The 22483-nt window shown below is 43.3% G+C and overlaps 1 protein-coding gene and 1 long non-coding RNA gene across 2 annotated transcripts in view; both read right to left on the bottom strand.

The window, feature by feature from the left end:
• Positions 1–1014: 1014 nt before the first annotated feature.
• The window catches only part of LOC120995132 (synaptotagmin-2-like), a 619044-nt gene continuing 597575 nt past the window's right edge, over positions 1015–22483 (bottom strand). Inside the window, 1 exon segment of the mRNA XM_040424147.1 lies at positions 1015–1753. Within this exon segment, the coding sequence (XP_040280081.1) occupies positions 1547–1753 (207 nt within the window). The 3' untranslated portion in view covers positions 1015–1546.
• LOC120995133 lies at positions 4589–21887 on the bottom strand. The gene is made up of 3 exons (XR_005777537.1): positions 21581–21887; positions 7263–7266; positions 4589–4600 (listed from the first exon to the last, which is right to left on the bottom strand). It is a non-coding gene; the product is annotated as an uncharacterized LOC120995133 (long non-coding RNA).

Below are 22483 nucleotides of genomic sequence, written 5' to 3'. Positions count from 1 at the left end.
AATTTGTTACTTATTACTTCAGTCGTTGTACATTTTGATATATCCAATAAATTCTTCTACTACTATCTATCTCACTTACAGAAACATAACTGTTATTCCTGCCCAGTTAAGATATTCTGTTTGCCTGCACCTTAAAGCATTTATTTATAAAATGTTTAGCATAGAAAAAGTTGTGAATAATCTATAAACTCATTTTTATACATTAACAATGTTTCTAAAATTAATATTTTTTATGGATGATAAAATTAATAAATGTTTTTCAAGTAATTGCCTGGGCATATGAACCCAAGAGTTGTATGAAAATAAGATTAATCATACGCTTACACAGCTGTATTACTGCTAATCTTAACCAAATTATGAAACTAAATTATACTTCTGATCTCACCACAATCATTGTCATTAGACTGTCTTATTACCGATGACATAGAAAAAATATATTTGTAAAAATACATCAAAGTAACACAACAATCAAAATTTGCACATTATTTCTACCTTTTCTTCATATCTGTCTTTCTAGAAACATTTTCAAGGGTTTAATTTTTCCTGCCTAATGCTAGTTGTCCCTCTTAGGCAGTAAATACAGTCCTATGTTCCCTAGGTTAAGTATCTAAGTCAGAATATATATTTGTAAATTCAAAAAATGCAACTGTCTTGACTTAGAAGCTGCTCTTCTTATGTCATCTCTACTTTTGTTGCATTTATTTACAACAACCAGATGCTCTTTGCAGCATTTTAAATAAAGTAGAAGTATTTTTCTTATTAAGTAGTGTATTACCACCATTATTATAATAATAGCTACTTCACTATTTCCTAAGGTCTTGTGATATAATAGAGATATTCATCCCAATATGCAATATTATGCATGTGAATGCTTTAGAAATATGGAAGACGTTCCAATGAAGCCAGTATGTCCAAACATGCTCTTTTATGGAAATACAGCAAAATACAGAATAACAAATTTGAGGTTAATCTTGTTGTAGTGACCTCTTCCAATGCAAACACGTAAAACTGGAACTTTTAAAAGAAATTTGAATCTCACTTATGACATATAGCATAAGAAAATGTCTATCATTTATCAGGATATAAGCATATGAACTGCTTCTCAATCCTTACCAAATTCTTACAAAAAGGTATGAAATACACTAATTAAATATTCATTTAATACAGATGGATATTTCATTTAGACTATGTAGTGTGTCAAAGTTATTGTAGATATTATTATAACTTCAAACACTTATATTTGGAAGACTAATATGTCACAGTTTTTTTTCTTGTAGCTTAAGAGATCAATATAAAATTGCCTAGAGAACACAAAAGAGTGAGGCATAGCCCAATTACGCTTTTGAAGTTCATCCATGGACACTTCAAAAACATGTACATCGAAACTGCCTTGGTTATTGATGACACTTCTTTATTGGTTCATTAAGTCTTGGTTGTTGTGTTGTAGGGAAAGCCTGTGGGTTAGCAGAAGGTGCTTGTAATCTGCATAGCAGAGTGTGAGGGTCAAAAGGAAGGGATGAGGGGAAAAATATGTATAAAGAGCGCATTACTTCTTGGAGCCCAGCGCAAGGTCCACCTCCTCTTCTGGCTTAAGTGGGTGCCACTGGGCAATTGGACGTCGTGGATTGGCCAGCATGTCAGACCAATGGCGGAGCTCAGTTCCTGTGGCGCTACATCCAACAAATATCTTGCCGATTGCCTCATTCTTACCCAGCTTGTCATAGTCCAAGACAGTAATAACAACTTGAACTTTCTGTGGGGTATGTGAAAAAGAAAAAAATACAAAAAAAGGATAAAATATTTTAAAGTCATATAACATGAAATAATGAAATAACTGCCACGTTTTATGCAATATTAAAATCACAATAAAAAATAGTAACATTAAAAACAGAAGTGTATGAAATTCAACCAAATTCTACAGCGGTTTTTTTCCATGTTACTATCAGTATTTAAATACAAATCCACAAATCCTGCAGTTTTCACACTGGCCACTAGCCCAAAAATATGTAAATAATTCCTGTTATTTGACAGCAGTTACATAGGCCATAGACATAATGGACAGCAGTGAAGCCTATTGACTTCTATAGGAGAAATTTCTAGGCATGCTCTGTGACCTGTGCAGAGGTTAAGGAGGGAGTAGATAAGCTACATATCACCTACTGTAATAACAAGATAGCAACTGAAAAGTTACCTGTAATAAACAGGAAAAAAATACCTATTACTAGGCATAGTGGCCAGTGCAAAAATTGCATGATTATATACATTTTTTAAAATTTTTAATATACAGAGACATGGAACATTTAAAAAAGGCTCACCAAAAAATTCTAAAAATAAAACTGTGAATCAAACATTATAGTATAAGGATGTATAATTTGCTATAGTTTTAGTTTGCACTAGTGGTGGGAGTCTATTTTCTCCAAAATTTTCATTATTGATAAATGTCCCAATTTGCTTTTATTTCTTTGTTTTTATTTATTGTACATATTATTTTTATTTATTTTTTCCATTTGTTTATTTAATTTAAAAAAATCTGGACATTAGAAGGTCTTAAAATTAGGCAAATACAACTGCAGATGAACAACATAATCTACCTTCTGAATATGTATTAAAAAACAATGAAGCCAAAAAGCTATGTGTTAAAAACTAAGTATATCTCATGAATCAATAGCTTGCAGAACCACCTTTAACAGCAAAAGGTTGAAATAATCATTTTCTTTTTATCAAGTCTCTCATATAGTTCTGGGGAGTTTTGGCCCACTCTTCAGTTTATTGAGGTTTGTGGGATTTAGTTTTTATGCAGGGCTCTCTTAAAGTCCTGCCACAGCATTTTAACCCCTTAAGGACTCAGCCCTATTTCACCTTAAGGACTTGCCATTTTGGCAAATCTGACCAGTGTCACTTTAAGTGCTGATAACTTTAAAACGCTTTGACTTATCCAGGCCATTCTGAGATTGTTTTTTCGTCACATATTGTACTTCATGACACTAGTAAAATGAAGTAAAAAAATAATAATTTTTATTTATAAAAAAATACCAAATTTACCCCAAATTTGTAAAAAATTGCAAATTTTCAAGTTTCAATTTCTCTACTTCTATAATACATAGTAATACCTCCAAAAATAGTTGTAACGGACCGTTTCAGCAGACAAGGGGTTAAAATCCGTTCAGGCGATGTGCCCCTTTCGGAGAGACAGGCACAGCTACTGCAGAACACCAATGTCCCGACTGGATACAAAGTAGCACTCCGAACTGGAAACTCAACGAATAGCTGCTAGCAGACGAACAGGAATCAGCTTACACTCCTGGCAATCAATCTCTAACAGCATACAGCGGATCCCCCCAATAACGAGACAAGGCTCCATGTTGAGGGGTCAAGCAGTGGTCTGACTGTACTTTCACGTACAGCCTCTTTTATTCATAAACCACAAACATAGTACTGCCCACAGGGGTTTGAAATACAACCAATCAGTAATTTACAACACATACAATGTAACTACAGCAACCAATCCTTCACACCCCCAGAGGACCAGAATGAAGACTGTGACATAGGACAGATACAACATATCCGCACAATGCATCATGGTTTCCTCCTCTCTGTCCCGGAGACAACCTGAGGAGCAATCCAATTATCTCTGAGGACAAAGGGAGATCGCCAATACACATGTGAGGACAACAGAACAGACATCACCATTTAAACACACAATGGAACAATGGCACAATAGAAACACACCCAGCATTTTCCTCCCAAGCTGACAAGTTACACTTATTATAAATTGTTACAACTTTGTGAGTTTACATTGGCCATACATATAACTTACATCAATTTAAACAGTATAACTTGGGGACAAACCTATCCAAAATTCACTTGAATAGTTTTCAGGGGTTTAAAAGTTAGTATATGGCCATAATCCAGGGGCAAGAGGCCAGCAGCCAGTCCTCTCCAAAACCCAGTGCAAGGTTTGTTTCGCCACACATCTCCCCCCCCCCAGGGAAGACAAACCAGATACCTGACCTCACGCCGCTCGGTACCTGAGTTAGTCTGGCAGCCCACCCACAACCCAATACTGGACCTGTTGAATTTAGTAGCCTTCTCTGTCCAGTGAGTCCACCAAGGTTATGTTGGAAGCTGGTACTCCCGGTCTCTGTGTTGCTCCCTGGCTTGGAGTGGAGGTTGCTTTGTGGGCAGGGATCAGCGGTTACTCTGCCCTGGTGCCAGCGCTACCACGAAGAAGCCTGGTTGGAGCCTGGTTGTTGGAGGGGGGAGACCGACTGTCTCTACCCCCTGTGCTGTAAGTGCAGAGACCACGGTCTCATCTGCACTGTTGTGGGGCTTTACTGTCTCCCCCTGGTGCGTTAAGCTGCCCGCTGGGGAGAGGGGGTAACAAGCTCCTCTCCCATACATACTTCCAGCCGCTGGGAGGGCGACCGACCGTCTCCGCTCCCCAATACAGTGTCTGTTGCTGGGGGAAAGGAGACTGGGCTCTCTATTCCCTGCTGCACACTCTGGCCGCTGGGGACAGGACCGACTGTCCTCTAGCCCCCAGTAACTCCGCCTGCCGCTGGGGAATGGAGACTGGGCTCCCAATTCCCAAAAAATCATGCTGCTGCTGGGGGGCAGGAACAACTACCTCTGCCCCCTGTAACTCAGCCTGCCACTGAGGAGGGAGGACCCTGCTCTCCTCTCCCTGCATTTCACACTGCTTTCCCGGCATATCACTCTGCTGCTGGGGGGCAGGAACAACTACCTCTGCCCCCTGTAACTCAGCCTGCCGCTGGGGAGGGAGGACGCTGCTCTCCTCTCCCTGCACTTCACACTGCCTTCCTGGCATATCACTCTGCTGCTGGGGGGCAGGAACAACTACCTATGCCCCCTGTAACTCAGCCTGCCGCTGGGGAGGGAGGACGCTGCTCTCCTCTCCCTGCACTCACACTGCCGCTGGGGAATGGAGACTGGGTTTGGTCACCTTACTGTCCTGCTGAGCCTTCCCACTGGCGTGGAACAGCTGCTGGTAGCCCTGTTCCAGCTCCATCTCCCGGGTCACCAGGTGGACCAGGTCCTGCTCAATCTCATGAGTGTCGTCCCAGTCATACCTGCTCTCCCTCCATTCCAAGAGATCATGGAACCGGGCTTGTGTAGGGCTCCCAAACTCCAGCTCTGAAAAAGTCTCCCATAACAAGCCAGGACCATTAAACTCCTCTCCCTCAGGCTTGTCATGCTCAGCTGTCCTGGGTAGGTACTGTGCCCCATACCACCAGAGTGCCTGGTAGGCATCTTCCAGCCACAGCTCCCGCCATGCTAGGAGTTCCAATTCCTTTACCCATTCCTCCCGGGGCTGCTCTCCCAGGAAGGGCATCCGCAGGGCTACTCGCTTCTGCAACCGCTGGTCTTCCGTGGGGAGTCTCTCGTCCTGCATATACTCCACAATACCCAGTACCTGGTACCAGATGCCTTTGCGGACTGCATCTCGGTTATCCATGACACCCTCATCGTACTCCACTGCTGTTTCCATTCTGGTGCTGTCAGGGTCGCTGTACTGGGACATGCGTTGCCCTCAAATTGTAATCCCAGGGAATGATGTTTCTTTGTAGCTGTCCTTCTGGGCTGTGGGAACGATCCCGCTGCTTGCCACCAATGTAACGGACCGTTTCAGCAGACAAGGGGTTAAAATCCGTTTAGGCGATAAGCCCCTTTCTGAGAGACAGGCACAGCTACTGCAGGATACACCAACCTCCCAAACTGGATACAAAATAGCACTCCAAACTGGAACCTCACGAATAGCTGCTAGCAGACGAACAGGAATCAGCTTACACTCCTGGCAATCAATCTCTAACAGCATACAGCGGATCCCCCCAATAACGAGACAAGGCTCCGTGTTGAGGGTCAAGCAGTGGTCTGACTGTACTTCACGTACAGCCTCTTTTATTCATAAACCACAAACATAGTACTGCCCACAGGGGTTTGAAATACAACCAATCAGTAATTTACAACACATACAATGTAACTACAGCAACCAATCGTTCACACCCCCAGAGGACCAGAATGAAGACTGTGACATAGGACAGATACAACATATCCCCACAATGCATCATGCAATCCAATTATCTCTGAGGACAAAGGGAGATCGCCAATACACATGTGAGGACAACAGAACAGACATCACCATTTAAACACACAATGGGACAATGGCACAATAGAAACACACCCAGCATTTTCCTCCCAAGCTGACAAGTTACACTTATTATAAATTGTTACAACTTTGTGAGTTTACATTGGCCATACATATAATTTACATCAATTTAAACAGTATAACTTGGGGACAAACCTATCCAAAATTCACTTGAATAGGTTCAGGGGTTTAAAAGTTAGTATATGGCCCATAATCCAGGGGCAAGAGGCCAGCAGACAGAACTCTCCAAAACCCAGTGGCGAGGTTGGTTTCGCCACAATAGTTATTACTTTAAATTCCCCATATGTCTACTTCATGTTTGGATAATTTTGGGAATGAGATTTTATTTTTTGAGGATGTTAAAAGGCTTAGAAGTTTAGAAGCAAATCTTGAAATCTTTCAGAAATTTTCAAAAACCCAATTTATAGGGACCAGTTCAGGTCTGAAGTCACTTTGCGAGGCTTACATAATAGAAACCACCCAAAAATGACCCCATTCTATAAACTACACCCCTCAAGGTATTCAAAACTGATTTTACAAACTTCGTTTACCCTTTAGGTGTTACACAAGAATTAATGGAAAATAGAGATACAATTTCAAAATTTCACTTTTTTGGCAGATTTTCCATTTTTATAATTTTTTTCCAGTTACAAAGCATGGGTTAACAGCCAAACCAAACTCAATATTTATAGCCCTGATTCTGTAGTTTACAGAAACACCCCATATGTGGTCGTAAACCGCTGTACGGGCACACGGCAGGGCGCAGAAAGAAAGGAATCCCATACGTTTTTTTGGAAGGCAGGTTTTGCTGGACAGTTTTTTTTTAAAACATGTCCCATTTGAAGCCCCCCTGATGCACCCCTAGAGTAGACACTCCATAAAAGTGACCCCATCTAAGAAACTACACCCCTCAAGGTATTCAAAACAGATTTTACAAACGTCGTTAAGTTTTCTAGGGTTGTCCCGATACCGATACTAGTATCGGTATCGGGACCGATTCCGAGTTTTCTCGGCGGTACTCAGCCGCCGATACCCCGCCCCGATACATAAATAGAATACTATGGGCGTAACTATGGGCGGGGCCCGGTGCAGTCACTGTACTCTTACACCGGGCCCCGCCGCTCACCAAAGTATTTATAAACGTGAATCCTTATCCTGTTATTAAGTTGAACTAACGCTGCCTCTCCCATGTTCCCCTGTATCCCCCTGTATCCCCACAGCACTTACTTAAGCTTCCATAGCAGGCAGAGCAGACGGCAGCAGTAACGTCACTCACTGACGTAGAGCGCCTGCTCCGCCCACTTTATGAGTGAAGCAGGCGGAGCAGACGCGCGACGTCAGTGAGTGACGTTACTGGTGCCGTCTGCTCTGCCTGCTATGGAAGCTTAAGTAAGTGCTGTGGGGATACAGGGGGATACAGGGGAACATGGGAGAGGGCAGCGTTAGTTCAACTTAATAACAGGATAAGGATTCACGTTTATAAATACTTCGGTGAGCGGCGGGGCCCGGTGTATTGGGGGACACTGTTATGAGGGGGATCTGTGGATGACATATAGCAGTGTCATCCACAGATCCTCCCCATAACAGTTCCATCCACAGATCCCCTATAACAGCACCATCCACAGATCCCCCACCAAATAACAATGCCATCCTCAGATCCCCCCACCCCATAACAATGCCATCCACAGATATCCCACCCCATAGCAGTACCATCCACAGATCCCCCATAACAGTGCCATCCACAGATCCCCCATAACAGTGCCATCCACAGATCCCCCCATAACAGTGCCATCCACAGATCCCCCATAACAATGCCATCCACAGATCCCCCATAACAGTGCCATCCACAGATCCCCATAACAGTGCCATCCACAGATCCCCATAACAGTGCCATCCACAGATCCCCCATAACAGCACCATCCACAGATCCCCATAACAGCGCCATCCACAGATCCCCCATAACAGTGCCATCCACAGATCCCCCATAACAAGTGCCATCCACAGATCCCCCCATAACAGTGCCATCCACAGATCCCCCATAACAGTGCCATCCACAGATCCCCCATAACAGTGCCATCCACAGATCCCATAACAGTGCCATCCACAGATCCCCCATAACAGTGCCATCCACAGATCCCCCATAACAGTGCCATCCACAGATCCCCCATAACAGTGGCCATCCACAGGTCCCCCATAACAGTGCCATCCACAGATCCCCCACATGACAGTGCGTCATCCACAGATCCACAGATCCCCCAAAACGGTCACATGACATTTAAAAAAAGTATCGGTATTCGGTATCGGTGACTACTTGAAAAAAAGTATCGGTACTTGTACTCGGTCCTAAAAAAGTGGTATCGGGACAACCCTATCGTTAACCCTTTAGGTGTTCCACAAGAGTTATTGGCAAATGGAAATTTTTGGGCAAATTTTAAATTTTAATCCATTTTTCCCAGTAAAAAAGCAAGGGTTAACAGCTAAACAAAACTCAATATTTATGGCCCTGATTCTGTAGTTTACAGAAACACCCCATAGGTGGTCATAAACTGCTGTACGGGCACACGGCATAGCACAGAAGGAAAGGAATGCCTTACGGTTTTTGTAAGGCAGATTTTGCTGGACTGTTTTTTTTTACACCATGTCCCCATTTGAAGGCTCCCCTGATGCACCTCTAGAGTAGAAACTCCAAAAAAGTGACCCCATTTTAGAAACTACAGGATAGGGTGGCAGTTTTGTTGTTACTAGTTTAGGTACATATGATTTTTGGTTGCTCTATATTACACTTTTTGTGAGGCAAGGTAACAATAAATAGCTGTTTTGGCAGCGTTTTTATCTTTTGCTATTTTACAACATTCATCTGACAGGTTAGATCATGTGATATTTTTTATAGACCAGGTTGTCACGGATGCGGCGATACCTAATATGTATACTTTTTTTAAAATTTTTATACACAATGATTTCTTTTTTGAAACAAAAAAAACATTTTTTTGTGTTTCCATAGTCTGAGAGCCATAATTTTTTCAGTTTTTTTGGCGATTACCTTGGGTAGGGTATGATTTTGCGGGATGAGATGACTGTTTTATTGGCACTATTTTGGGGTGCGTGTGACTTTTTGATCGCTTGCTATTACACGTTTTGTGATGTAAGGTGACAAAAAATGGTTTATTTAGCACAGTTTTTATTTTTTACAGTGTTCATCTGAGGGGTTAGGTCATGTGATATTTTTATAGAGTCGGTCGATACGGACGCGGCGATATCTAATATGTATACTTTTTTTTTATTTATGTAAGTTTTACACAATAATATCATTTTTGAAACAAAAAAAAATCATGTTTTAGTGTCTCTATATTCTGAGAGCCATAGTTTTTTCAGTTTTTGGGCGATTATCTTAGGTAGGGTCTAATTTTTTGCGGGATGAGATGATGGTTTGATTGGCACTATTTTGGGGTGCATATGACTTTTTGATCGCTTGCTATTACACTTTTTGTGATGTAAGGTGACAAAAAATGGTTTATTTAGCACATTTTTTTTTTTTTTTACGGTGTTCATCTAAGGGGTTATGTCATGTGATATTTTTATAGAGCCGGCCTATGCGAACGCGGCGATACCAAATATGTATACTTTTTTTTTATTTATGTAAGTTTTACACAATAACAGCTTTTTTAAAACAAAAAAAATGATGTTTTAGTGTCTCCATATTCTGAGCCATAGTTTTTTTTATTTTTTGGGAGATTGTCTCAGGTAGGGGCTAATTTTTTGCGGGATGAGGTGACGGTTAGATTGGTACTATTTTGGTGGGCAAATGCCTTTTTGATCGCTTGCTGTTGTACTTTTTGTGATGTAAGGTGACAAAAAAATGGTTTATTTAGCACAGTTTTTATTTTTTTATGGTGTTCATCTGAGGGGTTAGGTCATGTGATATGTTTATAGAGCCGGTCAATACGGACGCGGCGATACCTAATATGTATACTTTTTTTTTTCCCCCTATTTTTTACCAATTTTTTTTAACTTTATTTGGGGAAAATGACGTTTTTGTTTATTGTTACTTGAAACTTTAAATTTTTTGGGGGGAAAACTTTATTTTTTTTAACTTTTTTTCACTTTATTTTTTGTCCCACTTTGGGACTTGAACTTTTGGGGGTCTAATCCTTTACAATGCATTCCAATACTTCTGTATTGGAATGCATTGGCTGTATGAGTAATTCAGTGTGTATTACTCATACAGCTTCCGGCCTGTGAGATCCAGGGGGCTGGATCTCACAGGCTCTCCACCGGAAGGCAGCGCAGATGCCTCAGGAAGGCATTGCGCTGCCTTCCATGCCATCGGGTCCCCCCCACAGCCCCATGGGGACCCGATTGCACCGCCGCCGCCACACCAGGTAAAAGCCGCAAACCACAGGTCTGAATTGGGGACCCCCCGCGCATTTAGCCGAGGTGCCTGCTCAATGATTTGAGCAGGCACCGTGTTCCGATCACCGCCCGCCGGGCGGCGGTGATCGGAACAACACATGACGTACCGGTACGTCATGGGTCTTTAAGGACTCGGGAACCATGCCGTACCGATACGTCATGGGTCCCTAAGGGGTTAATTGAAGTCTCGACAACAGCTTGATTGTTTTCTATTTTTCAGCCATTCTTTTGTAGATTTGCTGGTGTACTTGGAATCATTGTCCTGTTGCATGACCCAGTTTCGGCCACGCTTGAGATGGGCCTCATATTTGACTCTACAATAGTTTGGTATACAGAGGAGTTCATGGTATACTCAATGACTGCAAAGTGGCCAGTTCCTGTTGATGCAAAACGAGCCCAAAACCACCACTATGCTTTACACCTAGTATTAGGTGTATGTTTAGTTTTCACAAAACATGGTGCATTATGGACAAACATCTCCACTCAAACATTGTTCCAGAAGTGTTGTGGTTTTTTCAAATGCAAGTCATGCTGCTATGTTCTTTTCAGAAAAACAAACAAGGCATATTTGTTCATTTTCTAATTTTACTGTAATGAACATATAACTGTGTCACTTTATGTGGTAATAACTTTGGAACGCTTTTACTTATCCAAGCCATTAAGAGATTGCTCGTGACACATTGTACTTCATATAAAAAGTAGTTGTGGCACTCATACAGTCGGAAGCACATGTAAGAACATAGGTATCCCATAATAGTTATTTTATTATCTAAAAAAAAGATAAATACTAACAAGTAATCTAAACTGCAGACAATGACATCTAAAACTTATATAAAAAACATGCATAGATAAAAATCAAAGATGATAAGGAGGTTGAGTGTCGTCTCCTAATTCACAGCTTTAAAGTACCATGTGACAATTTGTAAGCAAGTAGTTACTAACATATAGACGCTCTGGCATAAATTACCATTAATTAATATATATCCAATCCAGTGACATCGGTTATCTTCACTACTCAATACAACATATAAATTTGTGGCGTACCACGTGTATGATGGAGGTAAGTTTTATTACTGTTTTTGTTAATAAGAAATAAATGATAACAGATATGTACTTATCTGAAGATATCCGATCTGGTGGTCTATTACTCAGTGGTAGGATCTGTTTGCGCCGTATAGTAGTCAAGTGTTCGGCGTCTTTTGCACCACGAGTCTTCGCCGAAGAGCGAGCACTCGGCGAGCATCCGACTTGTGTATATGTTATATTGAGTAGTGAAGATAACTGATGGCACTGGATTGGATATACACTGTATTGGGAATTCTAATAAGCAGGAATCCTTACAAACTGTATTGGGAACTTCTATTTGCTGGAGCTATTATATGCTGGAGCATTTATATGCTACTAACAACTGGCTTATAGCGGCGGGGCACAGGAGCTGATAGTCTGGATCACTGTCTATGCATGTTTTTTATATAAGTTTTAGATGTTATTGTCTGCAGTTTAGATTACTTGTTAGTATTTTTTTTTTTTTAGATTAATAAAATAAGTATTATGGGATACCTATGTTTTTCCATGTGCTTCCGACTGTATGAGTGCCCAACTACTTTTTATACAATTTTCCTTAATTCATTATTGATGGTGCATCAATATTAGTTTGCAGCACTTTTTCCCTGTTGGTAAGGGGAGAGCCGTCCCATATTTTTAACTTAAATTTTTTTCTAGAAAAAAGTTCAGGTCTGAAGTCACTTTATGAGGCTTACATAGTGGAAACCCCCCATAAATGACCCCATTGTAGAAACTACACCCCACTTAAGTTACTCAAAACTGATTTTACAAACTTTGTTAACCCTTTAGGTGTTCCACAAGAATTAAAGAAAAATGGAGATGACATTTCTAAATTTCACTTTTTTGGCAGATTCCCATTTAAATTAATTTTTTTTTAACAACATTTTTTTTCTTAACAGCCAAACAAAACTCAATATTTATTACCCTGAGTCTGCGGTTTACAGAAACACCCCACATGTGGTCGTAAACTATGTAAGGGTACACGGCAGGGCGCAGAAGAAAAGGAGCACCGTATGGTTTTAGGAAGGCTGAACTGGTTATTAGATGCCATGTCCCATTTGAAGCCCCCCGATGCAACCTTATAGTAGAAACTCCCAAAAAGTGACCCATATTGGAAACTAGGAGATAAGGTTGACCTGCTTTATGGTACTATTTTGGGTACATATGATTTTTTGATCACTCATTATTACAATTTATGGGGCAACGTGACCCAAAAATTGGTTGTTTTAGCACAGTTTATATTTATTTTTACAGTGTTTCATCTGAGGGGTTAGGTCATGTGACATTTTATAAAGTAGATTGTTACGGACGTGGCAATACCTAACATGTATACTTTTTCTTATTTATTTAAGTTTTAGACAATAATAGCACTTTTTAAAGAAAAAAAAAAAGATTTCTTAGTGTCTCCATAGTCTCAGAGCCATAGCTTTTTTCTTTTTGACCAATTGTCTTAGTTAGATCTCATTTTTTGCAGGATAAGGTGACTGTTTGATTGGTACTATTTGGTGGGCATACGCTTTTTTGATAGCTTGGTGTTGCAATTTTTGTGATGTAAGGTGACAAAAAAATTGCTTATTTTGGCACTGTTTTTATTTTTTACGGTGTTCACTGAGGGGTCTAGGGGTTAGGCCATGTGATAATTTTATACAGCTGGTTGTTACGGACATGGCAATACCTAATATGTATACTTTTTTTTTTCACTTTAACACAATAAACGAATCACTGAACGAACACAAAACCCCTAAAATCTAACCTTTAATATAGACCTTAAAATTATATCAGATAAACCCCAAAATATAGATACATTAAGATAGTATACAAATGATAGCTCGTGCCTACACCCAGGATAATCAGTCAATATAGTGCACATACCAAGAAGTAAGACAACAAGGTCAAGAATAACATTACAACTGCATATTTGATATATCGTAATGATGCAGAAAAGAACCAGGGGTTGTTGTTACCAAACTCACGGTTACTTGATACCAGACTGTATCCAGGGGTAGCAGCCGACAAGATGGAGTGGGGAAGGTGTTTGTAACGGACCGTTTCCGCAGACAAGGGGTTAAAATCCGTTTAGGCGATAAGCCCCTTTCTGAGAGACAGGCACAGCTACTGCAGGATACACCAAACTCCCGAACTGGATACAAAATAGCACTCCAAACTGGAACCTCACGAATAGCTGCTAGCAGACGAACAGGGATCAGCTTACACTTCTGGCAATCGGTCTTCTAACAGCATACAGTGAATCCCCCCAATAACGAGACAAGGCTCCGTGTTGAGGGTCAAGCAGTGGTCTGAGGTGCTGGCACACCCAGCCTGGTTTTTATTACAGTTGTTGCAAATACAGGTCCGCCCACAGGGGTTTGAAATACAGCCAATCAATATGTTACAACACATACAATGTAAGTACACGCCCCTAGGGGACCAGAAGGAAGACTTGTGACATAGGACTGATACAACATATCCCTACAATGCATCATGGTCTCCTCCTCTCTGTCCCGGAGACAACCTGAGGAGCAATCCAATTATCTCTGAGGACAAAGGGAGATCGCCAATACACATGTGAGGACAACAGAACAGACATCACCCTTTAAACACACAATGGGACAATGGCACAATAGAAACACACCCAGCATTTCCTCCCAAGCTGACAAGTTACACTTATTATAAATTGTTACAACTTTGTGGGTTTACATTGTCCATACATCTAACTTACATCAATTTAAACAGTATAACTTTGGGACAAACCTATCCAAAATTCACTTGAATAGGTTCAGGGGTTTAAAAGTTAGTATATGGCCCATAATCCAGGGGCAAGAGGCCAGCAGCCAGTCCTCTCCAAAACCCAGTGGCGAGGTTGGTTTTGCCACACATCTCCCCCCCCCAGGGAAGACTAACCAGATACCTGACCTCATGCCGGTCGGTACCTGAGTTAGTCTGGCAGCCCACCCACAACCCAATACTGGACCTGTTGAATTTAGTAGCCTGTCTCTGGGGTCCAGTGAGTCACCAAGGTTATGTTGGAAGCTGGTACTCTCGGTCTCTGTGTTGCTCCCTGGCTTGGAGTGGAGGTTGCTTTGTGGGCAGGTATCAGCGGTACTCTGCCCTGGTGCCAGCGCTACCACGGAAGAAGCCTGGTTGGAGCCTGGTTGTTGGAGGGGGAGGGACCGACTGTCTCTACCCCCTGTGCTGTAAGTGCAGAGACCACGGTCCCATCTGCACTGTTGTGGGGGCTTGCTGTCCCTCCCCCTGGTGCGTTAGCTGCCGCTGGGGAGAGGGGGGTAACAAGCTCCTCTCCCATACATACTTCCAGCCGCTGGGAAGGGCGACCGACCGTCTCCGCTCCCAATACAGTGTCCTGTTGCTGGGGAAAGGAGACTGGGCTCTCTATTCCCTGCTGGACACCTCCTGCCGCTGGGGGGGCCAGGACCGACTGTCTCTGCACCCTGTAACTCCGCTGCCGCTGGGGGAAAGGAGACTGGGCTCCCAATCCCCAATAATTCATACGGCCGCTGGGGAATGGAGACTGGGCTCCCAATTCCCAAAAAATCATGCTGCTGCTGGCGGGCAGGAACAACTACCTCTGCCCCCTGTAACTCAGCCTGCCGCTGAGGAGGGAGGACGCTGCTCTCCTCTCCCTGCATTTCACACTGCCTTCCCGGCATATCACTCTGCTGCTGGGGGGCAGGAACAACTACCTCTGCCCCCTGTAACTCAGCCTGCCGCTGGGGAGGGAGGACGCTGCTCTCCTCTCCCTGCACTTCACACTGCCGCTGGGGAATGGAGACTGGGTTTGTCACCTTACTGTCCTGCTGAGCCTTCTCACTGGCGTGGAACAGCTGCTGGTAGCCCTGTTCCAGCTCCATCTCCCGGGTCACCAGGTGGACCAGGTCCTGCTCAATCTCATGAGTGTCGTCCCAGTCATACCTGCTCTCCCTCCATTCTAAGAGATCATGGAACCGGACTTGTGTAGGGCTCCCAAACTCCAGCTCTGAAAAAGTCTTCCATAACAAGCCAGGACCATCAAACTCCTCTCCCTCCGGCTTGTCATGCTCAGCTGTCCTGGGTAGGTACTGTGCCCCATACCACCAGAGCGCCTGGTAGGCATCTTCCAGCCACAGCTCCCGCCATGCTAGGAGTTCCAATTCCTTTACCCATTCCTCCCGGGGCTGCTCTCCCAGGAAGGGCATCCGCAGGGCTACTCGCTTCTGCAACCGCTGGTCTTCCGTAGGGAGTCTCTCGTCCTGCATATACTCCACAATACCCAGTACCTGGTACCAGATGCCTTTGCGGACTGCATCTCGGTCATCCATGACACCCTCATCGTACTCCACTGCTGTTTCCATTCTGGTGCTGTCAGGGTCGCTGTACTGGGACATGCGTTGCCCTCAAATTGTAATTCCAGGGAATGATGTTTCTTTGTAGCTGTCCTTCTGGGCTGTGGGAACGATCCTGCTGCTTGCCACCAATGTAACGGACCGTTTCCGCAGACAAGGGGTTAAAATACGTTTAGGCGATAAGCCCCTTTCTGAGAGACAGGCACAGCTACTGCAGGATACACCAAACTCCCGAACTGGATACAAAATAGCACTCCAAACTGGAACCTCACGAATAGCTGCTAGCAGACGAACAGGGATCAGCTTACACTTCTGGCAATCGGTCTTCTAACAGCATACAGTGAATCCCCCCAATAACGAAACAAGGCTCCGTGTTGAGGGTCAAGCAGTGGTCTGAGGTGCTGGCACACCCAGCCTGGTTTTTATTACAGTTGTTGCAAATACAGGTCCGCCCACAGGGGTTTGAAATACAGCCAATCAATATGTTACAACACATACAATGTAAGTACACGCCCCTAGGGGACCAGAAGGAAGACTTGTGACATAGGACCGATACAACATATCCCCACAATGCATCATGGTCTCCTCCTCTCTGTCCCGGAGACAACCTGAGGAGCAATCCAATTATCTCTGAGGACAAAGGGAGATCGCCAATACACATGTGAGGACAACAGAACAGACATCACCCTTTAAACACACAATGGGACAATGGCACAATAGAAACACACCCAGCATTTCCTCCCAAGCTGACAAGTTACACTTATTATAAATTGTTACAACTTTGTGGGTTTACATTGTCCATACATATAACTTACATCAATTTAAACAGTATAACTTTGGGACAAACCTATCCAAAATTCACTTGAATAGGTTCAGGGGTTTAAAAGTTAGTATATGGCCCATAATCCAGGGGCAAGAGGCCAGCAGCCAGTCCTCTCCAAAACCCAGTGGCGAGGTTGGTTTTGCCACAGTGTTAAATCCCTAGGTTTTCCCTATGGCTAGCCCTGCCTAAAAGCAGAGCACCCACCCAGAAAGGGGAGACCCCACTTATCGGTGGCTAAACCCTGGGAGACCCTGGATATCCCTGTTGGCTTCTTCACACTTCCTGACGCGTTTCCCCAGGTGGAGATATCCACATGGTTCATCAGGTAAATTATGGTCCAGCGCCTAGGCGATGAATAGGTGCTGTAACTGATTCAGAAAAATACACATGTGGGCACCAAGATGATAAGGATGGTGTTTTTTTTTTGTTTTGCTCATGACAGTACAATGTGTCCACCATAAATTGCATATCATCCTAAGTTATAGGGGAAATACAGCCTCTTGACTGTACAAGGTCTGATCTGGGTCTGCTAATACCCAGGAGGTGCAGCTACCCACTTCCAGAGATCATATTATAACCGGGTTTACAGCAAAATGCAATCATGGTCTGCAAGATTGGCTCCCTTTCCTGAAGTTGCACTATTTCAAGCTGCAGACTCTGCAAAAATGTTTAGGAAAGTCTCTGCATGGGTATATGTAGACCAGTCAGACATTAAAGTTCAGTGGTGAGCAAGTACCGTAGTTGATTAACAAACTGGTCAAACCACATGTGGCAATCAACAAATTTACAGTGGAACAAACAAGTAGAGAATCCAAAAATATGTCCTGAATATCCAAATTACACAGTTCACCTCACAGCAAAATGCCATCCAGATAACCTGAAATATTTTTTTTTTAAGAAAAACCTTTATCTATCTTCATAAGGTATCTTTAACACCATTGAACTTCTTGTTCAGAATATGAGTGGTTGTTCCACCTGCCTAAATCTCTAAAACGGATTTTCAGCCTTTACTTTAAAATCTACCAGTGTGGAACAATGCAATCGGATGCCTCCTGAAGGAATGGTGGATGGGTTTGCTGTCTCCTTATAGGTCCCTTTAAACGGGACGAAGATCTAGCAGTTGGGAAGGAACCTGTTACATGCATTGATCTCCTCCAGTGTATGGGGAGGAGCGATCGCTAATGCCACGCCTCTTCCTCATACTCTCGTTGTCTCCTTGCAGCTGATCGTTGTTTAACAGCCCCGATCTGACACTGGAAAATTATGATCTTTTGTGCTGCAAAAAAGATCTAATTACCCGATGAACGAGCGTTTCAATCATTCATCGGGTAATCGGCAGTGCATTTACACTGCAAGATCATTGCTAACAAGTGTTACTAGTAACGCTTGTTAGCTATAATATATTAAATTGTCAGCCTGTGTAAAGGGCCCTTAAGAAAGATTTTAGTCTTAAAGGTTCCACTACATCTAACAATGGTTGTTTCTATTTATGAATCTCATAGATAAATTGTACACCAATACAGTTATTGTTGAGCTCAAATGCAAATTCTATGACATGTTTTTGTCCTCTGTCTTTGTAACGGGGTGCCGAAGGCGCACTTGGTCTCCCATCAGCCGCAGACCTGCTGCTTAACTTCGGGAGCGAGGATCTGTGTTTGACCTTGTTCCCAGGACGGCTTTGCTAGCTGGGAGGCTCCCTGCTCCTAGGTCTGCCTTGAGCGCCGAGCTGATCACTCGGTGCTCGACTGGTTGGTCTGTCGGTCATGTGACGCTGGCCACATCACATGACCCTCACTCCCCACTATAAATACAGGCAGCCTGCTGGCCACAGGTTGCCTGTTAATTTAGGTTCCTTGCAGTTGTTGGATACCTGTGTACTTACCTGATCCTGTTCCCTGACGATCCTTTGCCTGATCCTCCTGTACTGCGCATCCTTTCCTGGTATATTGTTTATCTCGGCTTCCACCTGACTATCTTTCCGACTCCTTTGGTACTTCTCGACCTCTACCCTGGTATTTATGACCCTGGCTTCTCCTGACCTTTTTTTGCTTTATCCCTCTGTACTGCGTTGTTCCTCTTGTGTTTTGACCCGTCCGTTCACTATCCGTTATTTGTTTGTCTGTCCTTCCCGCACGTATCCTAAGTTAGGGACTGCATCCAGTTGTCCCCTGTCATCAGACTCGTGAGGCAAGTAGGCAGGGCCAGGGTGAGGGTGGAGCGCAGTGGTCACTATCCTCCCCATGTGTGTGTGTGTATGTGACTGTTACAGTCTTCACCTTCTCTGCCCTTTCCTGTTATGTTATTTTATTGCATCAGCAACATATATTTTGGTCCCAGAGGTCGACAAATTGCACCTTTTTTGCAAAAACATGCTGTAAAGTTTCCTCATTTAAAAATTAGTGTACCAAACCTGTGACTTCTAAGTGTTCAAATGGGTTTCATGATAAGATGTCTGAAAATTACGACGGGTGAGGTAATTGAAAACGAACGAGCTGTGACACATAACCTGCATGTGAAAAGGTGACTGACTGTCGTAACACAAACAGCAGCAGCAGAGCAGTCAGCACCGCCAATCTGGCCAGTAGTAATAGCAACGCAGTTCCCCCTTGTTTTTGGTAAGTGATAGATTATTATTGAGTACAAACAGGATGACATTGTGGAATGGATGGCTCACTCATCATTTCCGTCACAGCAGGATGATGTTGATGTCACCTCTGAGTCTGACATCACATCTTTGAGTCAGGGTCCAGTACATTTCTCCTGTTCCTTTTCCTAATGGGGCACCTACTTTTTTTTTCCTAAGAGCCAACAACATCTCATGTGACATGGGAGATAATTAAGACAGCCTCCTGTTGATGAGTTGTGTGAGAACAGTCAGCATTTGTAATGCCATGAGGAGAAGTTTCAGGCAACGGACCTTAATGACTGAAATGCATAGCTGTGTTGGTGGTGGCAGTAGTGATGGTTAGGGGCACTCAGGGCAAATAAAGAGGTGAAAATTGTGAGGTGGGCAAGGAGTCCACAACATTTCACAGTTTGATAAAAGTTTTTGATAACTATGATGATGATTGTGTGTTGGGCAAGACCTCAGAACGGGATCAGGATGATGATGAGAAGGTGACAGAGGGGGAGTGAGGTGGTGATGACAATAAAGAGAGGAGCCAATGTACATCAAAAACATCTAAACCAAACTGCCAGGGTCAGATCTGCTTCTTTTGTGGTCAGCTAGGGAACTGATGATGTCGCTAATACTGTTTGTGCAGTCTCAAAATGTGTCAGACGTAGGCCAAGCTCGGCTGCTGGTATCTCCCATATGGCAATTTTTCTCCACAGTGCCTGCAGACAAAACAATTGCTGTGTGCACCATGGCTCTATTGCAGAACATGAAGCGGCATCACCAGATCTGGTGGGAAAATTGAACTGGCCAGCAATCAGAGCAGAAACTGTCTCCTTCTCCTAGTCTTTATTCTAGCAACAAGGCTGCATCCACAAGCAGTACAGTGTAATCATTAGCTATTGCTGCTCCCGCAAAGACTCCTCTTCGTCCTCGGCTCCGTCATCAGTCATTCATAACAGAACATGTAGCATGGATATATATACGTGCCTAATAATCCACTTTCAACAAACAGAACTCCCTCCTGCCAAGTTGTTGGTGATGCAGTCACTGCCATTCCATTTTGCACTGCCTTTAGGTAACTGATAGCATGCGTGGAAGATACCTAGCATCATTACTTCTCAAATATCCATCCCTGCATTGTATCCCTCAGGTGCGGCGTCCCGCACTGTCTTTTGCTACAGAGGTCACTTACCCTTCACCCGGCACTGCTGTGTTCAGTCTTCTCGCGGTGATCAGCTCTCCCTGGGCGGCTCTCTTGAATCCAGGTCCGGAGTAGGCGGCGTGTCTCAAGTTGCCAAGGACGCCGGGGGGCGTGTTCGCGCGTCTGGGGAGTGACGTATGTTGTCACGTGATCGCGATTTCTCTCCCGGCCTGTTCTGAATGATTCTCTTGCTCTGCAATTGGTATTCTTACAATCCTCTGCTCCTTATTACAGAGCAAGAGAATCATTCAGAACAGGCCGGGAACATTCAGACAAGCCGGGAGAAAATCGCGATCATGTGACAACATACGTCACTCCCCAGACGCAACGTGAGACACGCCGCCGACTCCGGACCTGGATTCAAGAAAGCCGCCCAGGGAGAGCTGATCACCGCGAGAAGACTGAACACAGCAGTGCCGGGTGAAGGGTAAGTGACCTCTGTAGCCAGAGACAGTGCGGACGCCGCACCTAGGCACAGAGCATCCCTTCTTCCCACAGTCCAGTATAAAACTACATTGCTTATATATAATCACAAATGCATGTGGCTCTAAGGAAATCAACTGAGAGCGGTATATAGCAACAAGGCACTTCATTTTCTTCCAACTTATAGCGGTAATTACACAATAAGGCACAGTCTTCATTTTATTTATTCATTTACCTCTTTCCAGAGGATATTACCTCATACAAAGACTATCTATACATAAGGGGATAAGGATAAAAGACGCACTATTTTACCTCATTTTATCCACCAGATACCCTCCACCTTGAGGCTACTATTTTTATGATAATTCTATGAGAAGACTGTTCTATACGAAACTACATGAATAGAACAATCACCTTCTCCTCCTATCTTTTTCCTTTTTTTCCCTTTACTAGCGCATCATCTATTATTTTATTATTTTTTAATCAGCGCATCACTTTTATTGGTATCTATATATCCCAATTACCAGCTGGTAACCCATTCAGTGACGATCTACTTACCTTTACATTCTAATACTACTATCTATTAAAGAACATTTAGCAGAATTTAATCCATCAATACTACATGCTACATTTTTTTCCTCATTTTACTGTAACATCATTTTTAATATATTTTACACTCCATATTTACCGTAGAAATAAATTATTAGACTGACCCAAATCAGAGTGTGCCTGCTGTACTAATATACTTTCAATTATTCCATTTCTGACTGGGTGAGTCAGATCTAGCAGCTCCGCACCTCGATCATCTGCTTTAGTGGTAGAGCCGTCTATCCTATTTATTTCCCATTCTGTATTAGAACTGATGAGTCTGGGCAAGAGAAGCCACACAGCAGATCAGTTGCTAATCTGCATCAAGCAGCCAATTTCCTGCTGGATGTCGTCCCCCACGCCAACTACAAATAGGCAATGTGGGTCAGAGACAAGGAAAGGAATACTGTGGTTGTGTTGCAACTGGAGAGAAATAACACATGCTTCCTGTATGACGCACTTGACTTGATAAATTTAGTTGTGCAAGATTTAAATAAAAATTATTATGGCTTGTAGAATGTGCTGGCCATGTCCAGGAGAATATGTGCATATTTCAGGGAAAATAATCTGATGGAAAGAAATGGAGGAGGATGGATGAGGAGCTAGAACAGTTGGTGGGGCGGGGGTTTCCAAGGAAAAGATAGGGTATGAGGTCACAGCCAGGGAGAAGGTGAGCTTTTTTTTCTCCCTGGCTGTGACTGGATGGCAGCACGGCCAGGAAGAAGTAGACGCCCATTGAGAAACCCTGGCGTCTCCTCCTCCCTGTACCGATGCTCAGTATTAGCATACTGAGCGTGAAAACTACGAGGGGGGGCACAGCGGCGCGCAAGAGCGATATTTTTAAAAATCA

This window comes from Bufo bufo, chromosome 3, assembly GCF_905171765.1.
Source record: "Bufo bufo chromosome 3, aBufBuf1.1, whole genome shotgun sequence".
Classification (NCBI taxonomy): Eukaryota; Metazoa; Chordata; class Amphibia; order Anura; family Bufonidae; genus Bufo; species Bufo bufo.
Note: the sequence above shows the minus strand (reverse complement) of the source record. Positions and strands in the feature narration are given on the sequence as shown.